This window comes from Poecilia reticulata, chromosome 13 (genome assembly GCF_904066995.2).
Source record: "Poecilia reticulata chromosome 13, P_reticulata-male-v2, whole genome shotgun sequence".
NCBI classification, from domain to species: Eukaryota; Metazoa; Chordata; class Actinopteri; order Cyprinodontiformes; family Poeciliidae; genus Poecilia; species Poecilia reticulata.
In genome coordinates, this window is record NC_088842.1 from 26,396,883 (window position 1) to 26,416,976 (window position 20,094).

At 37.4% G+C, this 20,094-nt stretch overlaps 1 protein-coding gene across 5 annotated transcripts in view; it reads left to right on the plus strand.

Moving 5' to 3' along the window:
• The window catches only part of stard13b (StAR related lipid transfer domain containing 13b), a 67,028-nt gene that overhangs the window by 37,707 nt on the left and 9,227 nt on the right, over positions 1–20,094 (plus strand). For 3 of the 5 annotated variants that reach the window (XM_008426279.3, XM_008426281.2, XM_008426280.3), the window contains 2 exons: positions 17,104–17,175; positions 18,263–18,344. In XM_008426279.3, coding sequence (XP_008424501.1) covers positions 17,104–17,175; positions 18,263–18,344 — 154 coding nt within the window. Of the gene's footprint in view, positions 1–13,696; positions 13,914–14,922; positions 15,661–17,103; positions 17,176–18,262; positions 18,345–20,094 lie in introns of those variants that run through there. The other 2 variants (XM_008426282.3, XM_008426283.2) reach the window with 2 other exon arrangements.

Genomic DNA, 20,094 nt, shown 5'->3' on the forward strand with positions numbered 1-20,094 from the left:
TGGAAATAAGTGACAGCTCACACCATTGCTTCACTGTTTTGGACTTGAAGCTGTTTGTCTCTTTCGGTCTCAGTTTTGTTTTCAACTCAGATTAGTTCCCCTTTGACAGCTTCACTAAGTAGTGAAAGCTCAAGGTCAGTAGATCACAATGTGCTTGTAATAAAAATTGATAGGAATCATACTTTAAGGTGAAACACAGTCTGTTAAAGCTTGTGTTCGTTTGTGTTACCATAAAAAGTCAGATATAACCTTCGGCCAATTGGTAGTCAAGGGTGAAGCCTTGGCAAATGAGTAGTATCGACAAACTGTAACAAATAGTAATGTGTGATAAGCCTTAGGATTAACCATCCAAGGAACACTGCGCCCAGAGTGTAAACAAGAGATATCAATGAATGTCTTTCTTGACGGTTTTACAACCTTCTGGCTTATTTGTGCACTGCTGTTTGGAGCCGGGAGTGTTTCCTTTCATTGCAGTAGAGTTTGACTTCTCATTTAGCTTTCCCCAAAACTCTAAAATATTGCCTTGGCTTTAAACTTAAGCTAAATAAATACTCCGTGAAATCAAGAGGAGGTGCGGCATGCCTTAACAGTGAGGAGGACGAACTATGTGACGCCTTGGTTCTCCCTGCAGGTGTAAAATCCCTGATGCTGGATGAGAGGGGTGGCTATAGACACAAAACTTCAGAGACACAGTTCCCCTACCAAATGCTCTAGCAAGAGTGAGATAAAATAACAGATTGTGTGGGTAAGATTTTGTTTGTCACGACAGAGGACATAAGGCAAACTATGCTCTTTTGATCCTAGTGATGTTTATGAGATCAAGTTTTTTGTTGTTGTTGTTGTACAGATTTATGAAGATGCCCTGGAGCTGTCTGTACAGAAGTTGACATAATCTGTTGTTTGTTTGCATGTGGAGTCATGTAATTTGTCGTGTGTTACAGATGTTAGCACTTAGGCTCCTCTATGACATGGAGAAAAAAAACATTTAAACTTTTGGATTCTTCTTTCAAAATAGATTTTTTTTGACAGCCATTTTTCAATGTCAAAGTCACTTTTTGGTGTTAGTAGGAATTCATTTTTGTCCTTATTTCTTAATTAACTCTATATTTTTGGATGTCTCCATATGTGACAGAAAGAAAACACTTCAAAGGTAATTTGTAATTATGAAGGTCAATATGATTCCAGTTAAGAGAAACATCACCAGCGATGGCATGGAATCCAAAGGAGCACTGCTTACTACCCGTTTCAAAAGCAGACTTTAGAGAAACTTTTGATGTCTCAGTAGGTTTTCTGAAAAGACAACTTTGAGTTGTTGAAGTTAACCCTCTGGCATTTGCACCTCTGAGTTGCCAAACAAGGTATTCACAGCCTTGTACTTGCTAATATTGCAAATGAAGGAGTTGCATTATGAATACAGATGGCATTTACAACTAGCTTGGAAATTTAAAGCATACTGGCTGATTATTGCCTCATACAAATAGTTGCTTCCCATGAACAAACTCTTCTTGGGGTTCTGGTGAAGGCAGAGCAGCTTTCCAGATTTCAGTTTCTTTATCAGCTCTATATCTACCATGCAAAGTTATATGTCTTGTTTTGGTTCCACAATTAAAAATTGTTCTTAAAACAGTGGTGTAAATATTGCCACGGTATTTTTTTACTCAAAGTGATTATACCGTGAAAATTTATTACACTAATAAAGACAAAAAATTTGATATTTTAATGCTCCATCTGTCTTTTTTGTTACCTACTTGTCTAGTATTCATTGTTGTCTTATTGTAAATGTGAGATAAAGTCCAATATGTTGCTTGTATTCTGAAAATTGTGATACGTATTATAATTTTGGATGATTAATAGAATTGCGGTCATATCATTGTCTTGACTCTTGCATTCCTGCTTCATTGACATTCCTGCTGTATTGGTCTGTTGACCTCTGCAGGCCATAAGTGAATGGGCACCATGGGGACGGGCAGAATTACTCACATACTATCATCCTAAATTCTAGGGATGCCTCTTCATCTTAGTCATATTTACTTTTATCATTGTCAAAAAATCTATCCAGTATCTAAGTGTCTTGAGTAACAGATAGATAAGGAAGATGAGACAGAGACATTGTTGGATTGTTTTCAAGTAAAGATCTCTGCCTTCACTCACTGAGGAATGTGTTTCTTTCCCGAAAATATTCTTTTTATTTCCAAGGAGCATTCCATATGTTAATACTTGGGAGAACCTGCTGCATAGTTTCTCCTTTGTCTGCTTCAACTCCTTTCTTTTCAGCCTGCCCCAAGGTTAGCAGTATTTCTGCATCTTTTTGCATATTGTTTTCATGCTGGGTAAAATATTCACCCATTCGGCTCCACAGAGCATGCGTTGTCCTTGGAGACAGTGATAAATACCAAAAATAACTGCAGTAGCTCACTAAATTAATTATGTCAGGCAAGTTGTTTTCTTATAAAATATGCTGGGCCATAATGGAAACTTAGCAGCTGAATGATTCACAGACCATTATGTGTGTTTCAGAGTGTTCCAGCTTTGCCAAGAAAAAAAAAACAACTCTGGAAACTTCATCAGTATGTTAGTGGAAACTCGTAGCAGCTGAAAACGACAGCGTGAATAAAAGCTCGACTTCAGACTGTGTTCGGTGCTTCTCTTTGTGATGCTGTTGTGTCTCAAACAAGAATTTGTCCGACTACTGCCTAAAGCTTATGTATGAAACCCAGACCAGCAAAAATCTATTGCAATATGCTACTATGGGTGGAAAAGTATGTATGACCCATGAGATGCAACCATTTGCAATTGATCTTCACAATCAAGACTGATTGTGAAGATCGATTGTTGTTTATGTCAGTGACTCTCCCTGCTTTATGGAAACACATAATATGTCGTTTACCATACAATTATGTTTCCATTGACTATGTAATTGCACAATTTGACATTTCTAAAAAAAAAAGGTTTTTTGATAAAACATTTTGCTTCTATGATGAGGTGGATTTTTAAAAATAGATTTATATGACAGGAAGTAGTTGGAGGATCACAGTGCAGCATATTTTTTAATGACTTATCGTGTGAACAAATGTATTCATGTGTGATTTTGATTGTGATTCTTATTTAATGCAAACAACCATCATGGCAAAATTGTGTCGTTTCAACACTAGCAGAATATATTGAGTTTTGTGCACATTCGTAATGGAAACAGTTACTGTGTGCCCTAAATAGCTATTGGATGTAAAGGTCATTTGCATTAGTTGGTCCACTGTTGTGTGGTGTTTTTATTCAAATGTGAAGCTACCACTCACTGCTGTTTTTTTTTTCCAACAGTTTATTTTGCTTGTAAAAGGGGTGACAGTCACTTCCTCCCTTTGCCTTTTCATAGCATTTCACTTTTTGTTGTTTCATGCCTGACTTTTTCAGGTAGAGAAAAAAAAAATCTGCCTGACACAAAATGTTTCACAACATCCATCTGTTTCTAATGGGGAGGTTTTATACCCACTTAGACTCTATTTTATAATCTACTGATAGATTTCTTTAAGAAAATGGGGTTATGTTACTTGAGTTACTTGGATATGTACCTGTAGAAAGTTTAGACTTTATATATATATATATATATAAACGGTATGTGTGTTTAAACAGGAGTCATAATTTGTCCCATTTGAGACTCAATTCTCTCATATTGGAATCCCAACTGCAGTCAATAGAAATAGGGTGCGATGTAAAATCTTCAGAACATTGAATACAAACAAATTAGAATATGTGGGATTGTTCGTATTTCTGATTTCTGAATTATTTTACAGTACTTAAATTATAAGGCTAAGATAAATCATTTGTATTTCTATGGTTAAAAAAAGGTAAAAACGAACAAAATGGCAACACCAGGGTTTGAATTAGGGCTATAAATTGGGGAGGGGTAAATTGACCCAGAGGCTTGTTATGGTGCTGTGTTCATTAGTTCAGCCAGTCACCGTACATCCTGTGTGTCTGGATCAGTTATTGTACATTTAGGTGATAGAAATTGTTCCCCTGGTGGGAAATACAAATAAAAACCCAACAACAAGTGCATTTGTAGAAATCACTATTGTGTAGTGACTGTAGTGTGAACAAATAATTTTAATACTACCTCCATAATTGCTTCAAACTCTCAATTGTTAAGTAAAACATACTTATGGAAGTGTCTGAACAGGATAATGTGCTCGCTCTGGAAATTTGTAGAATAGAGAATATAGTGGGCTGTTACTCCTTCCTATTTAGACAAGAATTTGTGCTTTTCATCCTTTGACTGTGGCAGTTGTTTGAAAATCCAGCAGAGAACTAGTTTGCATTGTTCTCTCTTTTGGAGAGGGATTGTAACACTAAAAGGGCTCTTCAAAGTAAAGAATAGAAAGACTCTGTCCTCTCACTCTCGGAATCCCTCTCGAATCTAGACTGCTTTATTCATCAACGCTTCACTGCAGCATGAAAATCATTTCAACAGCTAAGTGTGAGAAACAGTTATCTGCCCCTTCGTTCAAACCGAATTTTGAAGATAAACGTGTATGAAACTGAGCATGATGCTTTGCTCGTGATGAGACCTACTTCCGATCAGCTGTTAATTGGGTTGTGTTTTTTCTTTCTGAAAGAACATTTGTATCTCCATAAATGTTAAGATGACTTTTTTTCTATTTCCTCCACCTTGTTGATAAGACGAATTTGCATGAACAGCATGAACAAAGGTTGACTCTTTTGATCCATCTCCATCTCAGGGTTTCAATAATCTTTGAATTCATTTAAATAACATTAATGTGCTTAACTGTTGTAATTTGGAACAGCATGCTGCAGGAAGGTGCAGATTTGGATGGAGATCAAACAACTTTGATCAGACCAGTTCAGTATTTTCCAGAAATTATTCTTTTAATCTAATTAGTGAAATTCTTAATGTAGTCATGAGAAATAATGTGCTTTGACTTAAACATGTTTTCCTTTCATGCTAAATTGAAATGAAGCAGAACAATTCTATTGAAGGTAGCTGTCAGATTCTACAAAATGCAGTCTCAGACATAAACATGGTTTCATAACATGCTGATGTAATCAACATTTCCCTTTTTTTTACTGTAACATTTTCAAACTCAACCATTTTTAACATTTAAAAAGTTGAAAAGATTCAGATTTAGGGTTAAGCCAACACCAACAAGACTCTGCAAAATTATCTATGCAAAAGAGCTAGAGTAAAATTAGAAGCAGTGCATTTGATTGGTTGGTGTGCAGATTACAGCCATTTAACATAATTTAACAATCGGGACCAAGCTGAGTTTCTCCTCTCAATTTCTTGAAAGGTCATATCCATAAAGATTCTCTGGCAATTCCTGTTGCAGACTGAGACTGTGGTCTACGTGAAGAGCCGCTTGTCCTGACAGCTGCCACATGTGCACAGCTAATCATTTACCAGGTGCATTTTTCAGAAATGCCTCTGCTGCATTGTAACAGGAACGAAAAGTCACACATTAACTTTGAAAGGTACAGTGCTTAGTTCCTCAGCATTTCACACATGTCAGGATATAACACAAATATACCTAAGTGACTCATTTAGGCCAACTGATTACAAACTATATGTTAACCTTCAGGTCGTTTGTAGCTGAAAAAGTAAGATAGAGACTAGATGGGTTTGTCACTTGTTTATGTTCCCCTTTTTTGTCCAGCTACAAGGAGCTGAAGGACATTTCTAATAATAAGACTGTAGTTTTTACATTTGTTTTTTTTTGGCTTTTGTAAATAATAATAAGTATAAAAATTGACCCTTAAATGGTAAGCACATATGGTACATGTCAAAGTTTTCTACCACAGGGGGCTTTTCTGCCCCCCTGTGGTAGAAAAACTAATCTCATGCCAGTAGAAACTTGTGAAGGCTGCAGTCAGTCAGCTCCTGTGTCTGTCTCTTAGTTCACACACCATCTCTGTGTTAGAATGATCTATTTTAACTTTTAACTATGACTTTCACCACATATGTGGGCGACGATGTGTCTATCAAGCAGAACAATGGCTGGACTGCAGTGGTTATAAAGTGACCTTTATGTCCTCATATGCAATAATTCACGCTGCCTGTTTTATCCTGTATGTTGCAACTTACCAGCTTGTTGCAGAAGTGCTGCAAGGCTGCTGATGCAGTCCAGCTGCTCTTTCATGTAGTTAATTAGGACCAGCATCCGTTTGGATGGCTCCATGCCTTAACTGTGGACGTCCCGAGAGGGGGTTCTCACGGTTGGAGCTCTTTTTCTATCATTGGTCCCCTCTGTACCCTCTGACTCTCTGAGGCCATTCCAAGAGAAGGAGGAAACACCACTTTAGATCCCTCTGGGAAACGTTCCAAATGAGAATAAGGAGGACCTAATGAAACTCTGCGGGACTCGACTCGACAGAGGAGTTTTTCCTGGATGTTTTTCTTTGATTATTTTCCACGTATTCTGCACCTCACAGAGCCGTGGTCTCGGATAAAAGTAATTTGTGTATTATATTATTCTTATGCTTTAGATCTTCTGAGCTGTTTAATTGGTGTGGGTGCCTCAACTTATAGACTTTCCAGTCAATATTTTTCCATGTTTGTGTCATGATTTCAGGTCAGCTGGCTAAGTGCTTGTTTGTAATTCATAGTCCCCTTAAGTCATGTTATATGGCATTGCTGGAAAACCAAATTACAGTGTTTATATAAGTTATCAAAGGGACGAAAGAATTGCAGTCGTGCAACCGTAAATTAGAAGTGGGAAAGCAGCGTGACATGGCGAGGCATGCAGGCTACTGAGTTTTAAATTAAAGAAGATGTGGACTTAAAATTAGGATTCAAATAGAAATGTAGAGCTTGTTAAGGGGATACAGTTAATTCCATGACCACATGGGAAACGGCAGACACCAGCTGTGGGGGAGGTAGCTGAAAAGACAACTAACTGAAGAAAAAAAGTTTTGACTTACTGAGACGGAAAATAAAATAGAGGAAAAGAAACAGATTTTTACTGAATTCAGGCGTCTGAGACAAGGCTTCAGCACAATTCTCTTTTTCTGTTTCCATTATTTACATCATAGGGTGCACAGATATTCATAGTTACATTATTGCAAAAGTCCATACCCCTGTTTTTATTTTTTATTTTTTGCATTTTTTTTTTACTTTATTACTTCAATGTTAAATTAATTGCAATGAGATTTTATGATTTCGACCATCATGTTGATGCAGAGAGTTGTTTTTTGTTTTACTGTTTTGTTCTCATATTACCCCATATAAAACACAAGAACACCTTGACAAAGCAAGTCAAGGTTTTAAAATATCCAAGGTTCCCAAAATGAAATGAATGAACATTTTTGCTCTTTCAAAAATTCACATCTTCAGCATTAAAGAAATCAGTTGTCAGCAAAGGCCGCGACTAGTGGAGGAAATCTGCATGTGTCTTGATTTGATCCTATCTGGACCGAATTAGGGAGAAAATCTCCAAAATTCAACCACGATGACTTCATCAGCAAAGAAGACAAAGTCTTTATAAATTCAGCTCAGAAGATTGTCAGGACTCTTTGACATGCGTGGGAACAGAACTGCAATCCGGTGTCTGGAAGTGTTTAGCTTGGACTTGGACGTTGCTGCATTATATATTTCACAGGAAGTTCAGCTGATTGATTTCTGATGTGGTCTGCGCTGTTGGTCAAAAGTCCTTAAAGAACGGGGAGGGTTCTTTTTAAAGTCTGTTATATTTCATGTGTCATAGGCTCCTGTAGTGTGACTAAAGGGTGGGAGGGGGGTGGGGATAGGGGGTGGAACACCTGTGAGTGTTGCTGACCCTTCCTTTGGTCTTTTCTATTTGCTGAGCAACCTGGGGCTTTCAACATGTGGCTGTTAGAGGATTTTCTCTTGAGTGAATGTGAGACACAGTAATGAGGTTAAAGAAGACAGTGTGGAGTTTCTGATTGGACTTTGAAGCTTTGGCTTGCGTAGGGGCCACGCAGCTCAAACGCTGTGTCCCAGTATTTGACATCACTCTGCAACAGCCAGTCAGAAGCAGTGGGATATCATCTTACAGTTAAGGCCAGGGATAATTTGCTAATGCCTCACTGAAAGGCTGTTGTAAGATGGGAATCTCCACTGGAGTGTTCCTCGGTGACTTGAAACACTAAGTGTTATTTCATTTAAAGATGGCTTGAAGTAATTTCCCATAAAATACTAACCTCCTCCCACATGCTACTGACAGTAAATCCCCATTCAAGCTCGTATCTCGTTGTCTTCTCAGACAACACAAAATCCATGAAACAGTTTGACTCTCAGTGACCACCTTTCCACAAGAAACAGCATCTGAGTTCAGGTCCGGATGAGTCTGATCGTGCATTGTGAAGTGATTGGAGACCTGTGAATACAACAGAAACCAGTGGCTGACATTACCATAGCTGATTGAAAGATAAAAGGAAGAGAGCAGCACAGAAGGAGTGAGCTGATGGGTAGTTCCCCCCTGAAGATGAAAGAACCCCCTTCTCTGGGTGTCCTTCAGAGGTGAAGGAGAGTGTTACCACAGCTGTGCCGATCTTGTTTAAATTCAATACAGGATCTCGAGACGAAAACAGCCCAGATGACTTTTGACCCAGCAGGCTTTGGCAATGGTCAACAACAGCAGCTCTCCAGCTCATATAGTTGTTATTTGCACTCAGAATCAATAAGCTCTAGGTGTGTGTGCGTGTGTGTGACTGTCTGCTGTGAAATGAAAGGTTGATCTTTCACCAGTGGACCCATTATAAGTTGTTAATCAGACCGTGTTTGTACTAAAGCAGCATGTATCTGTGATCTGACTTCCAGCAGAGGTCAAGAATTGAGCCACACGTGACAAGTGCAACTATTCTAGTTTCTAGACAATTTGCCAGAAACTGACGCAAAAGAAGTTTATATCAAACAAAAGCAGAACTTTAAGATGTACTGCATCTAAAACAAATACTGATGTGAGACGTCTAGTTTCTAGTTCTCAGTTCTAAGAATATTTGTGAAAAACTGCAAAAACGTTATTTGTCTGCTTACTTTGGATCAGATTGTGGTACTTTAGCATGGAAGTTCACTTTTTGGTTTGGCAGTTTGATCAACAGCGGTGGTGGCTGACGCAGCGGTGAATGGTTCAAGGAAAGTCTTAATTAGACATCCAAAGTCCCAAACAATAGAAATAATACATGATTTTCTTTTTTAAAAACAAAAACAATTAGAATATGTTATACATTTTTTGATTTTATGGAAAATATTGTGTTATTGTGAAACTGGAACATGCTAACTCAGCGCTATACAGTGAGAATCCCAGCCTGTGATCCATACTGATCTGGGGTTTCGCTGTTTTTCCACTGGTCTCTGAACTGCATGAGGCGTGGAGGTTTGTTTCATCCGCTCTTTGTTAGAGACACGTGGTCCACTGAAAGGACATCTCCTCAGTTCACTGCAAAGCACAATGAAAAGCAGGTCCAAAGATTTGCTGTCTCATTTGTATTTTAGAACATTTTGCTCCGGCACCTTAGCAACACGCCCTGGAGGTGACCATTTAAAATCGACATCCCATGTGGACTACTGGATAACAGGACCCCAGGGCGCTCTGCAGGATCAAACAGGGGACTCAAGGTCCCCGGGTGATTCAACACTGCCTCTCTGTAATTACTTGGCCTATGAAACCAGCTAGCTCATGTGCCAGTCACACCATCAACAACAAAGTCATTTCAACAAAAGCACTGTGTCGTTACTCACCTATGATGGCAGACAATCTCTAAGAGTTTACTCTTGCTCATTAATTCAGCAGCTTCTCTTGTTTATAGATACCAGGAATGCTACCAACACAGTATGGGCTGTGTTATTTGGCTGTGGCACCTCCTGTTTTGCTGATAATTGAGGAATACTGTGTAGAGGATATTGGAGTCTGAGGAACATGGAGAGCTTGGTTAATTAAGACCCACTACAAATAATAGGAAGGTTTTATTCCCACAATATTAGGTGAATTACAGGGGGTACTTCTCTGTTAATCCATCTTGTGAATAGTCACCATTATTTTTGGCGAATCAGGGGCCCAGTTTGGGAGCCCTCTATAAGATGTGTTTGGACCCATAAATGCAGAGCATTTGTGGAGATCTGTTTGCAGAACCTCAAATAAATATTGATAAAACGTCACTTTCTTACACTAAATGAACTCCAGTCATTTTAATCCATAGAACATCACGTTCCTACATATGTTTTACTGCTGCAGCTCAGAATGAACTGGCAGTTTTTATAGATGAAGATTTAAGACGACTAGTTTTCATAAAATAAATAGCAGGGATGGAAACAAACTTTAGCTGTTACTCAGAATGCTTTACATTTTTTTTAGTCGCTGACTCGCCTCAAATACTGTGAAGAAGTGACTGTGTGGTGTCAGGAATTATCACAGGTAAAACATTAGAAAAGTGGAGGCTGGAAAACACAAATACTCTAACGATAATATTACATTTATTTTATAGTCCTGTACAATAACTGTCAAGTTAAGTGCTTTACATTTGGTGAAACAAGATAAAACGTATAAAAGTCAAGGAATAAAACGGTACAACACAAGAGACAGCAGAATAAAGTAAAAAAAATAATATTTTCAGAAAATCAATATTGTCTATGATTAAATTAATTACCTAAAATTATTTGCTCAGATTCTTTTGGTTATAAAACCATAAACCAAATAAAGTAAATTAAGCTGACCAACAACAGTGTTGCAAAGCTGTTGTTACTGCTGTTATTCTAAATTTTAGGTTACAATTTAGGCAACCAAACCAACCCTGTATTCAGCCTGGGCATGTTATTTTAATTTACATTTTTTTCGTGTAAACACTGTGAAGCCACAGCATTTCTGCTTAGCATTATCACACAGTGGGAATCTCATACTGACCCGTGTCAACTATTCATAATCTATACCTTTCCTAGAAAAGGGCTTGGCGTGAACGGTTAACAATTTCCCTGAATTCTGGTGCTTTTCTACCAGATGTCATAAATCTGTAAAAATAATGTACAATAATCTTGACCTTTAAGAAGTTCAATCTAAAATCCCCTTGAACTAATAGAACTGACATCAGGTGGTGATGGAAAAGGGTTTAGTTTTTGCTTTTTTTTTTTTACAGAAGATTACCACAGTGCCATTGGTTATCACTAGATTTAAACATACTTTAGTGAATAAAACTGATTAAAGGGCATATGACTCACAGTAAATAATTTCCATAACAGTCACAGCGGTCCCTTCCTTCAAGTTCAAACTTTGCATAACGTCATTTTCATGTCCCATTATGTTTCTATTTTACAACGTTGCCTGAAATCTCTGACTAATAAAAAAGCAGATCTGCTGTGCCTCCAGGTTACACAAGTTTGTTATTTATCTGCCATCACATTTGTCTTCCAGCTATCGCTGATCATAATTTGAGCTTCCCATTTGCTGAAATGTGAACAATTGCCAACTGAGAGACAGAAGGAATGTAGGACTATTTTGAGCATGAAGCATCAGATGTTGTGGTTTTGGGGCAGACTTAGAGGAGGGGTCTCTGTGTTTCCCCTGGCAGTCTGTCTAGTCGAAGCTGACTGCTCACTGTGAGTTGGTGTCTGTATGCAATTACCTTCATAAAGGAAAAGAGTGGCCTCTGTTACAGTCTCTCCAAGTATGACGGCACCTTCAGTAGTAGTAGTAGTGTCTGTTTTTTTTTGTTTTTTTTCATATTTTTGCTTCTGTATGTCTCTCTCCAGGTGTTTTAACAGACAACCGTAATGGTGGGTTGGAGCTTTTCTTGTCTGACTGATTCATTCCTGGGTAATGCATAATGGTAGCAGAAAGTCCAGGGATTTTTATTGTACTCCAGTTTATGGCCCTTTGTCTTTCTTTAAAAATCTGACGAGTGCTAAGTGCATTTACCGGTAAATGCTTTGTTTTTATGGTGACTAAAGTGGATCACCTATGTCATCCTGTTTGTACTTGGAGATAAATTCCCAGTTCCAGCCAAAGCACTTTTACAGAAAAAATAGCAGCAGTGTCACAGCGTGAGGAGGCAGGCCTCATCTGGAAATCTGCTCACATGATTGGAAATTATGGATGGATATGTTTTACTTACGTAATCAGAGAACCTTGGAAAATCCCACTAAATTAAAGCGCCTTCAGATACAAAGATAGGAAATAAAGTGTTCTTATTAGATATAGATTTGGTCATTTCCTCTGTTGTAATCCAATTAGAAAGTAGGGCAATATTTCCTTCACAAAGTCAGCCCAGGGTTGGCTTATCTTGGGCTTTATTGATGATAGCATGAGTTTTTTTTTTTTTTTTTTCCAAATAGATTATTCTCTTGTCTTTGTTTTAGGAATGATAGCCAATATTAGGGCATAGCAGGTTTTAAAACATTACATTTTGAAAACCATAGATATTTTTCATCATGTTTCTATGGATCAAAGTTCATTTAATGAGACTGCAGTAAAACTGACTGAGTTCCTGCAGTTTTCTCCAGCCGTGTTAATTACAAAGTAACACAATGCTGTTCCACCCCAACCTGTTGATGCACACTGCTGTTCAGCTGGCTGAAAGGACTCGGCAACATTCCCTTGCTTACAAGAGAGAAAACATTCAACTGAATAGACCGAACAAGCATCACTTGTACTGCGGCCATTATATGCTTATTCAGGAATGACTGTCTAGCTAATTTCAGCTCTTTTACAGTTCAGCAGAACTATAAAAAGGGGTAGTACTCTATAATTAGCATGTTTACTTGAGGATTACGTTTTAGTGAATGTTTATTCTGTGGTTTTGGTTAATTGTATGTAGCAAATATCAAAATAATAATAAATGGAGATAGCTTGTTCTTCACCCCTGGCTTTATTACTATAAGAAAGCCAACTTGTGCAAAAACTGTAATCAGTTTTTCTCTCTCTTTTTTTTAAACATGAGTAAGTTGTACATTTTGGGAAGATCCTGTACAATTTATTTTTACTCAGAGCTATCATACTGTGACAATGTCCATGCCTACTTTCTTTAAATTTTTACTTTGTAAAAAGGTTTCATCAATTTATGTAGATGTCTTTTAGATGTTTTGTTGGATTACCAATAATGAGGATTATTATCTTATATTTTTCTTTTTCTTTGTGATCTAATTATTCAATTGACAGTGGTGATCTCCTTCACTGCTTTTCCTACAAACAAAGAGACTGAAACAGAGAAGGTTTTCAGTCTGATAAAGGGCAGGCTGAAAGGCTGAGTGCTCCGGCATGATTCACTGCTTCTGATTGCTGTCGGTTTATGTCATGGTTTTCCCCGACTTCAGCTGTCTACGTTTTTTCCATTCCGTTGACCCCTAGGAACAACATCTGGAGCTGCACTCTATCCTAGTTTATTTAACTGAAACCTTTCCCACATGAATTTTTCTACCACGTTTTTGGAGCAAGGCTCGAAAGGTCTGTGAAAGATAACCTTCGTCTCGCCAAATCCTCACTCAGGAAATTGTTGGAAAACATTTTTTTTAAAGACTTCATCTTGAAATAGAGAGACAAACTATCAGGATTAAGAAGCAATCTTTTGGCTGCAGCTCCAATCTTTTCCAAAAATGTGCTGACTTGTATATGAAGGAGTTGTGGTGGGCAGAGCTGGGTAGGAGGGTTTGGCGCAGGAGGAAGAGGGGTGGATGGGGGTGGAGGGGGGTTGAGTGAATGAGAGCCTGCCACAGAAAAGTGGGTGGGTTAAAGGATAGATTCAGTGTTGGGGCAGGCACATGGTGGTTTGGGGGGTAGATGGAGAGAGAAATGGAAAGAGTTAGGAGCTGTGGATCTGACTTCAAACTGCCAGCTGTGTTGAGACAGTGAAAAGGAATGTGGCTCAGCGTGGGAATGAAGATGCTCTGACATGCTTGGAGACACTCGTAACTCTTGATGGATGTAGAAGCTACTCTGGCTCTATGATGAAAATATCCCGTGAGTACGCAGCTATTTTTCACTGAAAGGAAACTAGCATGTCAGCTGATTCAAGGGGTCTTAAACAATGGACATGATCTTGTATGTTTTTTTTTTTGTTAGTTTGTTTTCAAAAGGTTACAAAAAAAATAGGAGCTTGCTTATTAAATTGCGTGATTTGTGATCTGTCATTTAGACATAAAGTGGAATGTAATTAAGGTTTAAAAAACATTAACTCTGGCTCTTCTCAACGTCTGTGATCTGTGCTGATCATTTTACCACTTTGCCCATTGTGTATTTTTGTAGTTTTAGATGGAAATGTTTCTGTCTATGAGCTAAAATATTTGTCTATATTCTACACATTGAGTACTTTAATTAAATATGGATATGTACATTCAACAAGTAATATCTACAAACAGAAGGTTGCTGAAAGGTATTTTGATTTTATCACGTCTTAATCTGTCATATTTTTTACAGCACATGAGTTAAAAATGAGCATTAGAACCACCTGCAATGAAAACAGAATGTAACACAAAGTTTTCAGATAGTATGTCCAACAAAATGATATACAAAAATAATTTAGTATATCAGATCATTTAGTATGTGTACTAAATGAAATAATGCTTAGAAATGTTACATTTTAACAGATAGCAATGGTTGAATTTTGCCAGAATGACTTTGTACGAACCATGAATCAGTTCATGCCAACTTTAGGAATATATATTCTACTCATAGTTTATTGTAAGAAAGTTGTAAAGCAAAAAAAAGGTTTTTTGTTTTTTTTCCAAGTCATCAGGCCCCAAAAAGGATCAGAATCAAAGTAAATGGGACTAGAGAGTGATTCTAGGCTTTCAGAACTTGGTATAAAATATAAGTATTTTATGACTATATATTTCCAAATTCATTGGCAATACATGACTGAAGAAACAGATGGCAATAGTTTAACTACATGGATATGGAATGGTTTGTTTACAGGAAATAGAAAGGAACAAGGTAGCAACATGCAGGTACAAAATGAGGGCACGAACCTTTGACTGGACAAGTTGACCTAGAGCTGATACATGCTATGTCCACAATGTGAGTTATATAACAAGTATTCTTTATAGAGTACACAATGTTGCATAAGATGAATCATAAAAGGAGTCAGCCGTTCCATAGGTGCTTCAGTTGCACGCAGCTCTTGACATTTTGCTCCATTGTGTGTCAGCCAAACTGGGTTTTATTTCTTTGTGAAACTGTAATTCTATACCATAGACGGCTTTAAAGCTTTAGGTTGTGAAGAGCAAACACAAGTTCTCATTCTTTGGCGCGATGCCCGCCCCAGTCTTTTATCCACGAGAGATTTCCTTAGAGAGAGGATGAGAGGACAGAATGTCTCACTATCATGTTACAGAATGCAAAACAGAGGGATTCCCAGATCCTGTTACTGTTTCTCAGTGGTCCAACTTGAGGTCCTGGGACACAGAAGGGCCTGACAACACTCTCACTATGCATAGCAGTTGAATAATAAAGAGCCGATATTATTCACCTGGGAGGGAGGTCTAGCGGAACACAAAGGCTGTAGCTTGTGCTGACGCAGGTGGGAACACAGCAGAGTGGCTCCTGGCAGCAAACACATGTTGACTTATCTCCTGGTTCAGGGGTAAACAGTAGACATCCAAGGACAGAGGAAGCTGTTAATATTTATTCAGTTGTTGGTCAGTCCTGAAACCAGACAAAGTCAGTTTTCTTTGAATTGTTTTGATCGTCTGGAAGCAAAGCAGCACGGGTGAGTTACACAGAGACAATTTTCTGTAATTATGTGGAACTGGAGGATGAATGACTGTGGCGCATGTTGCAGCTGCTGTGTGCCGGTCACAATTTGGAGCTGGGATTTCGGATTTGCTTTTAGCTGTGTGTTTTAGCTGAAGATGAACCTTTGTGCCGTTTGCTCTTAGTCAAGAGCAAAGTTTTTCATGTTCTTTAAAACATGAAAAACTTCTGTACAACGACTCATTTGGATATGATACTGTTTTAAAGATTGGTTCTGGTAAGTTTAGTCAACTCATAGTATTTTTGTTGTCTTTCTGATTCCATTGATAGTTGTAGCTCGGCTGTTTATATCACAGATAAACAGCCAAAGATCTTCCTCTGGCTTTCTGCTCTTTGATGACATCAAATAATCATTTTGGCTTAATAAATGAATTGAGATGAGGTCGCTTGCTTGAGAAATTACACCAGAGCTGAATTGTAAACTGTTGTGGTTTTTATTCTAAACTTTACTGTTTGTGATCTGTTCTTGTATTAATACAAAATATACAGATATATTGTATTTTTGGTCATTCTCTTTTAAATAAGAAACATTATTATTACCTCGGTTCCTAATGTGGTTTATTGTGGGTTGTAGCACTGATGTGTCAGGTATCATTTCTCACGTAGGCGGTAATAGTCTCCACCTCTATTAGCATTAATGGAAAGGTGTCAACAGTCTTTTTCCTTTGCAGACCATCGGTGGCACTGATAGCTTCACTCTGCAGGTCACCAGAGGCAATTTATGATCCAGAGAACAGGATCACCGCTTTTTCAGGCGTTTCTTAGCTTGGAGATGGAGAGCACTGACAATCATTTTAATCTGTTTTGCATCTTTTATTAATAAATCTATCCTTTAGCTGATTTTTTTCCCAACAGTGGGGAAAAAATCTTGCAAAAAAAAGAAAAAAAAGTTGTTTTGTTGTTATTAACAGATTTGCCATGTTGCCATGAGCATTTTTGTAGTTTGCACACAGAACTTCTTTTTTGTAATTTGTTAATCTGACGTATATGACTCAGATGTTCTTAGCAAATAGTAAAGCACATCTTGTTTTAACATGTGTGTTCTCTCGTAAACCATACAAACGGTATGACGGATGTTTTGTGTTTTTAAAACATAATATTTCAAGCTGTTTGTTTTTAGGAGCTACACTAATAACACTCTGTAAGTGCTTTCTTACAAAATGTTGCCATATTAATGGAAGTTCTCTTTAAGGACTTAGTACTTTTTGTTCCTATTTTGCATATAAAGACGAATCCATTTGGTCCTTCCACACCCAACTCAATATGAAAAAGGTGCCTAGGGATTTTTTTTCTTCTTTTTTTTTTTTTTTTTTGCTGTTTTGATGAATCCTTTGGTGGTTTTGTTTAAATTAATTAATGTGGTTTATTTTCACTTTTCATCTCTGTTGTTGCCTTGCAGAAATTGAGGCAAAAGAGGCGTGTGACTGGCTGCGGGCAGCAGGATTTCCCCAGTATGCTCAGCTCTTTGAAGGTAATGAAAGCACTCACTGAAACTCCTACACACATTCATCATCACAGGGGGGAGAATTGTTTGTTGAAAGCTAAGGATTAATGAAGTTACACATAGTTAACCCAGTTCTGCAATAAACCCAAAGTTTAATTTATTTTAATTTTTTTTGGCTCTATTGTGAAATGAGAATATTTGTATGTGACCTTTTGAAGTAAATAGTTGTGCCGTGTCATCTGGTCTTTCTCAAACACTGATCACAGAACCCTGTACAGCCTGCATACGCTGTTCTCAAAAAGCCTTCAAGCTGGAGCCCTGAGCAGATCTGCAGACACCACAAAACAAACACAACATCAGATGCTTTTAAAACTCTAATCGCTTCCATCCAACAAGTACTTTATAAACATGTCTGCTGTGCTTGACGCCTGAAGTCATGGGAATAAATTGGTTTTATCAGAACTTAAAGGGGCTTTACTCCCACAGATCTCTGTGTTGAGGCCTGACTTTTGATGTGCAGTGTAGTGCTATGCATCTTTTTCTCCTGACAGCTTGTGGAAATGTAAAAAAAAAAAAATTAAAGAGGGAATTGATAATCTTGTCAAAGTGCAGAGTTCTTCATGCTGATGTTATGTGTTAAAAACCGTATAAATAAATAAATCAATCCTTTATTGAGTTTTTTCATATTTTAAAGTCCTTGATATCTTTGAATCCCTGCCCTTCTGAACAGGCAAAGCCTTGTTGAGCCATGGCTGCTCATTGTAGCTTCTGTTTTCCATGAGAAGAGAATAACTTCACATGAATTTAGTGAAATGATAGATTCAGTCTCTTAAGTTATGTAACAGGAAGCTCATACCGAGAGCAAGTCGCAATGCCCACACAAGTGCGAGCTCTGTTATTTGGGCTAATTCTGACTGTTTTCATTCAAATTACAGAAAGTTTCATGGCTCCTCTTTACCACTGCAATGAATGTTGTGGTTTCCAGACACTTCAATTTTTCCTTTGTGTTAAACAGGACTTGTAGAAAGTGGATTATTAAGAATACCACTCACTCCTCTGGATTTTTGCACTCACATGTTTTCTGTCTCTGTTTTTTTTTTTTCCCCCCCTTTAGATTCACAGTTTCCAATTGACATCACGCCTGTGAAAAGAGATCATGACTTTCTGGACAAAGATCTGGTGGAAACTCTGTGCAAGTAAGTGAAATGAGTCACTAAATAAAATGAGAGTCAGTCAGTGGCAGAAGACATACTTGTAGATCAGTAGAAAAATCTATGCAAAGTTGCTCATAGTCTTAGGTTGTCCCTGGTAAAGATGTGTAGAAACCTTTAAACTACATGAGTATGTGACTGAAGCAGCATTCAAAACTGAGAACCAAAATACTTTTACTTCCAAACATTTATTCAAAGGAGAAAAATAATGTTTCTAGGTTAGGAACTTATTGTTTTTATGCTAAAATTATTGGTACCCCTACTTTAAATTTGAATTATTTTATACAACTCCCCTTTGCCAACAGAACAGCTATTCGTCTTCTCCCATAACAGTTTACAAGAATGGAGCAAACATAAAAAGTGATCTTTGACCGTTCCGCGTCTCACAATCTCTCTACATTGTCCACAGTTCAGGGTTATGCTTCTGTTATGCGCTCTTCTTCAAATCACCCAAAAGGTTTTTAATAGGATTTAATCTGCAGACTGACATGGTTATGTAAGAAGATTGATTTTGTGAGGGGTGTTGATTTGACGATGTTTTCCTTTTTATCCAAAGATGGAAGTAAAAATCATTTACAGGTTATGGAGTCCACCATATTCATATTTAAAATGTCCTGGTTTCTCAGAGGGTTCATGAAATCATGAAATCTTAGACATGAATAAGGTTCCTACCAACAAGATCACAGCATCCAAAAGTGAGCAGTACATGCTTTCCCTTATATTCATACATTGTTTCCCCGTCTGGAGTTTGACATGAAGCAAACTTCATGTTTGTTTGTGATAGCAGGACAGAAGAGACCTTTTACTGGCATGCATCCTAAACAACCAGTTGGGATGTAGGTAGAGTTATTGATCCCAGTATGCCACTCTTTGGTGCAGTACTTTAACTGGGCATTTATTTTAGTTCAATTTCCATTAATCTCTTTGTACATGATGACAAGAATTATTTGGCTAGCCAAGTAACTGGTGACAAAGAGGTGAGGGCCTCTACATCATGTCACGTTGATGTCCCTGGGAAACAGAGAATACTACTTTAATAAGCTGAATGTTCCTTTAAACTCTTTACCATTTTGTAAAAAATTCATAAAAATTAAAAAAGTTATTCAGTTCCATCAATGTTAATGGATATTATTTTGGGTACCTGTAATTCTGCCCTATTGGGTTTAGTGAAAAAAAAAAAACACCCTATATAGGATTTATTCTTTCCCACTGAATAAAACTGAAATTATAAATTTAAAAATTATGATATTTCTTGTGTGACAATATGCCAATGTAATAAAATAGAATTTATTTAAACACTCTTAACAAATGTTTGCCTAGAGTTGCAACAAAATTAGTCACATTTCCATATAAAAATAACATTAAAACAAAAGGCATTTTATGTTGGATGGTCTTACCTGTGCAACATAATGTTATTTCTATTTTCCCTTACTATAATATAACAATATCATAAAAACAAAATGTTTCCCACAAATTGATATGTTCAAAAATATGCAGACTGAATACAAATTGCTTAAACTACAAATTGCTTATTTGTAGTTTATTTCAGCGTGTTTACATTAAACTTACCTAATTTTCTTACTTTAAAAGAGGATAGAAAGAAATTATCTTCACTTCTCAAATATATGACAGTAACTTCATGTTTTTCCCCCCCTCTTGGTTAATGATTTTTCATGAAGAATAAAATAATTGTACCATCGACTGTTGCCTCCACATTGCTTTTAGAGCCCATGTA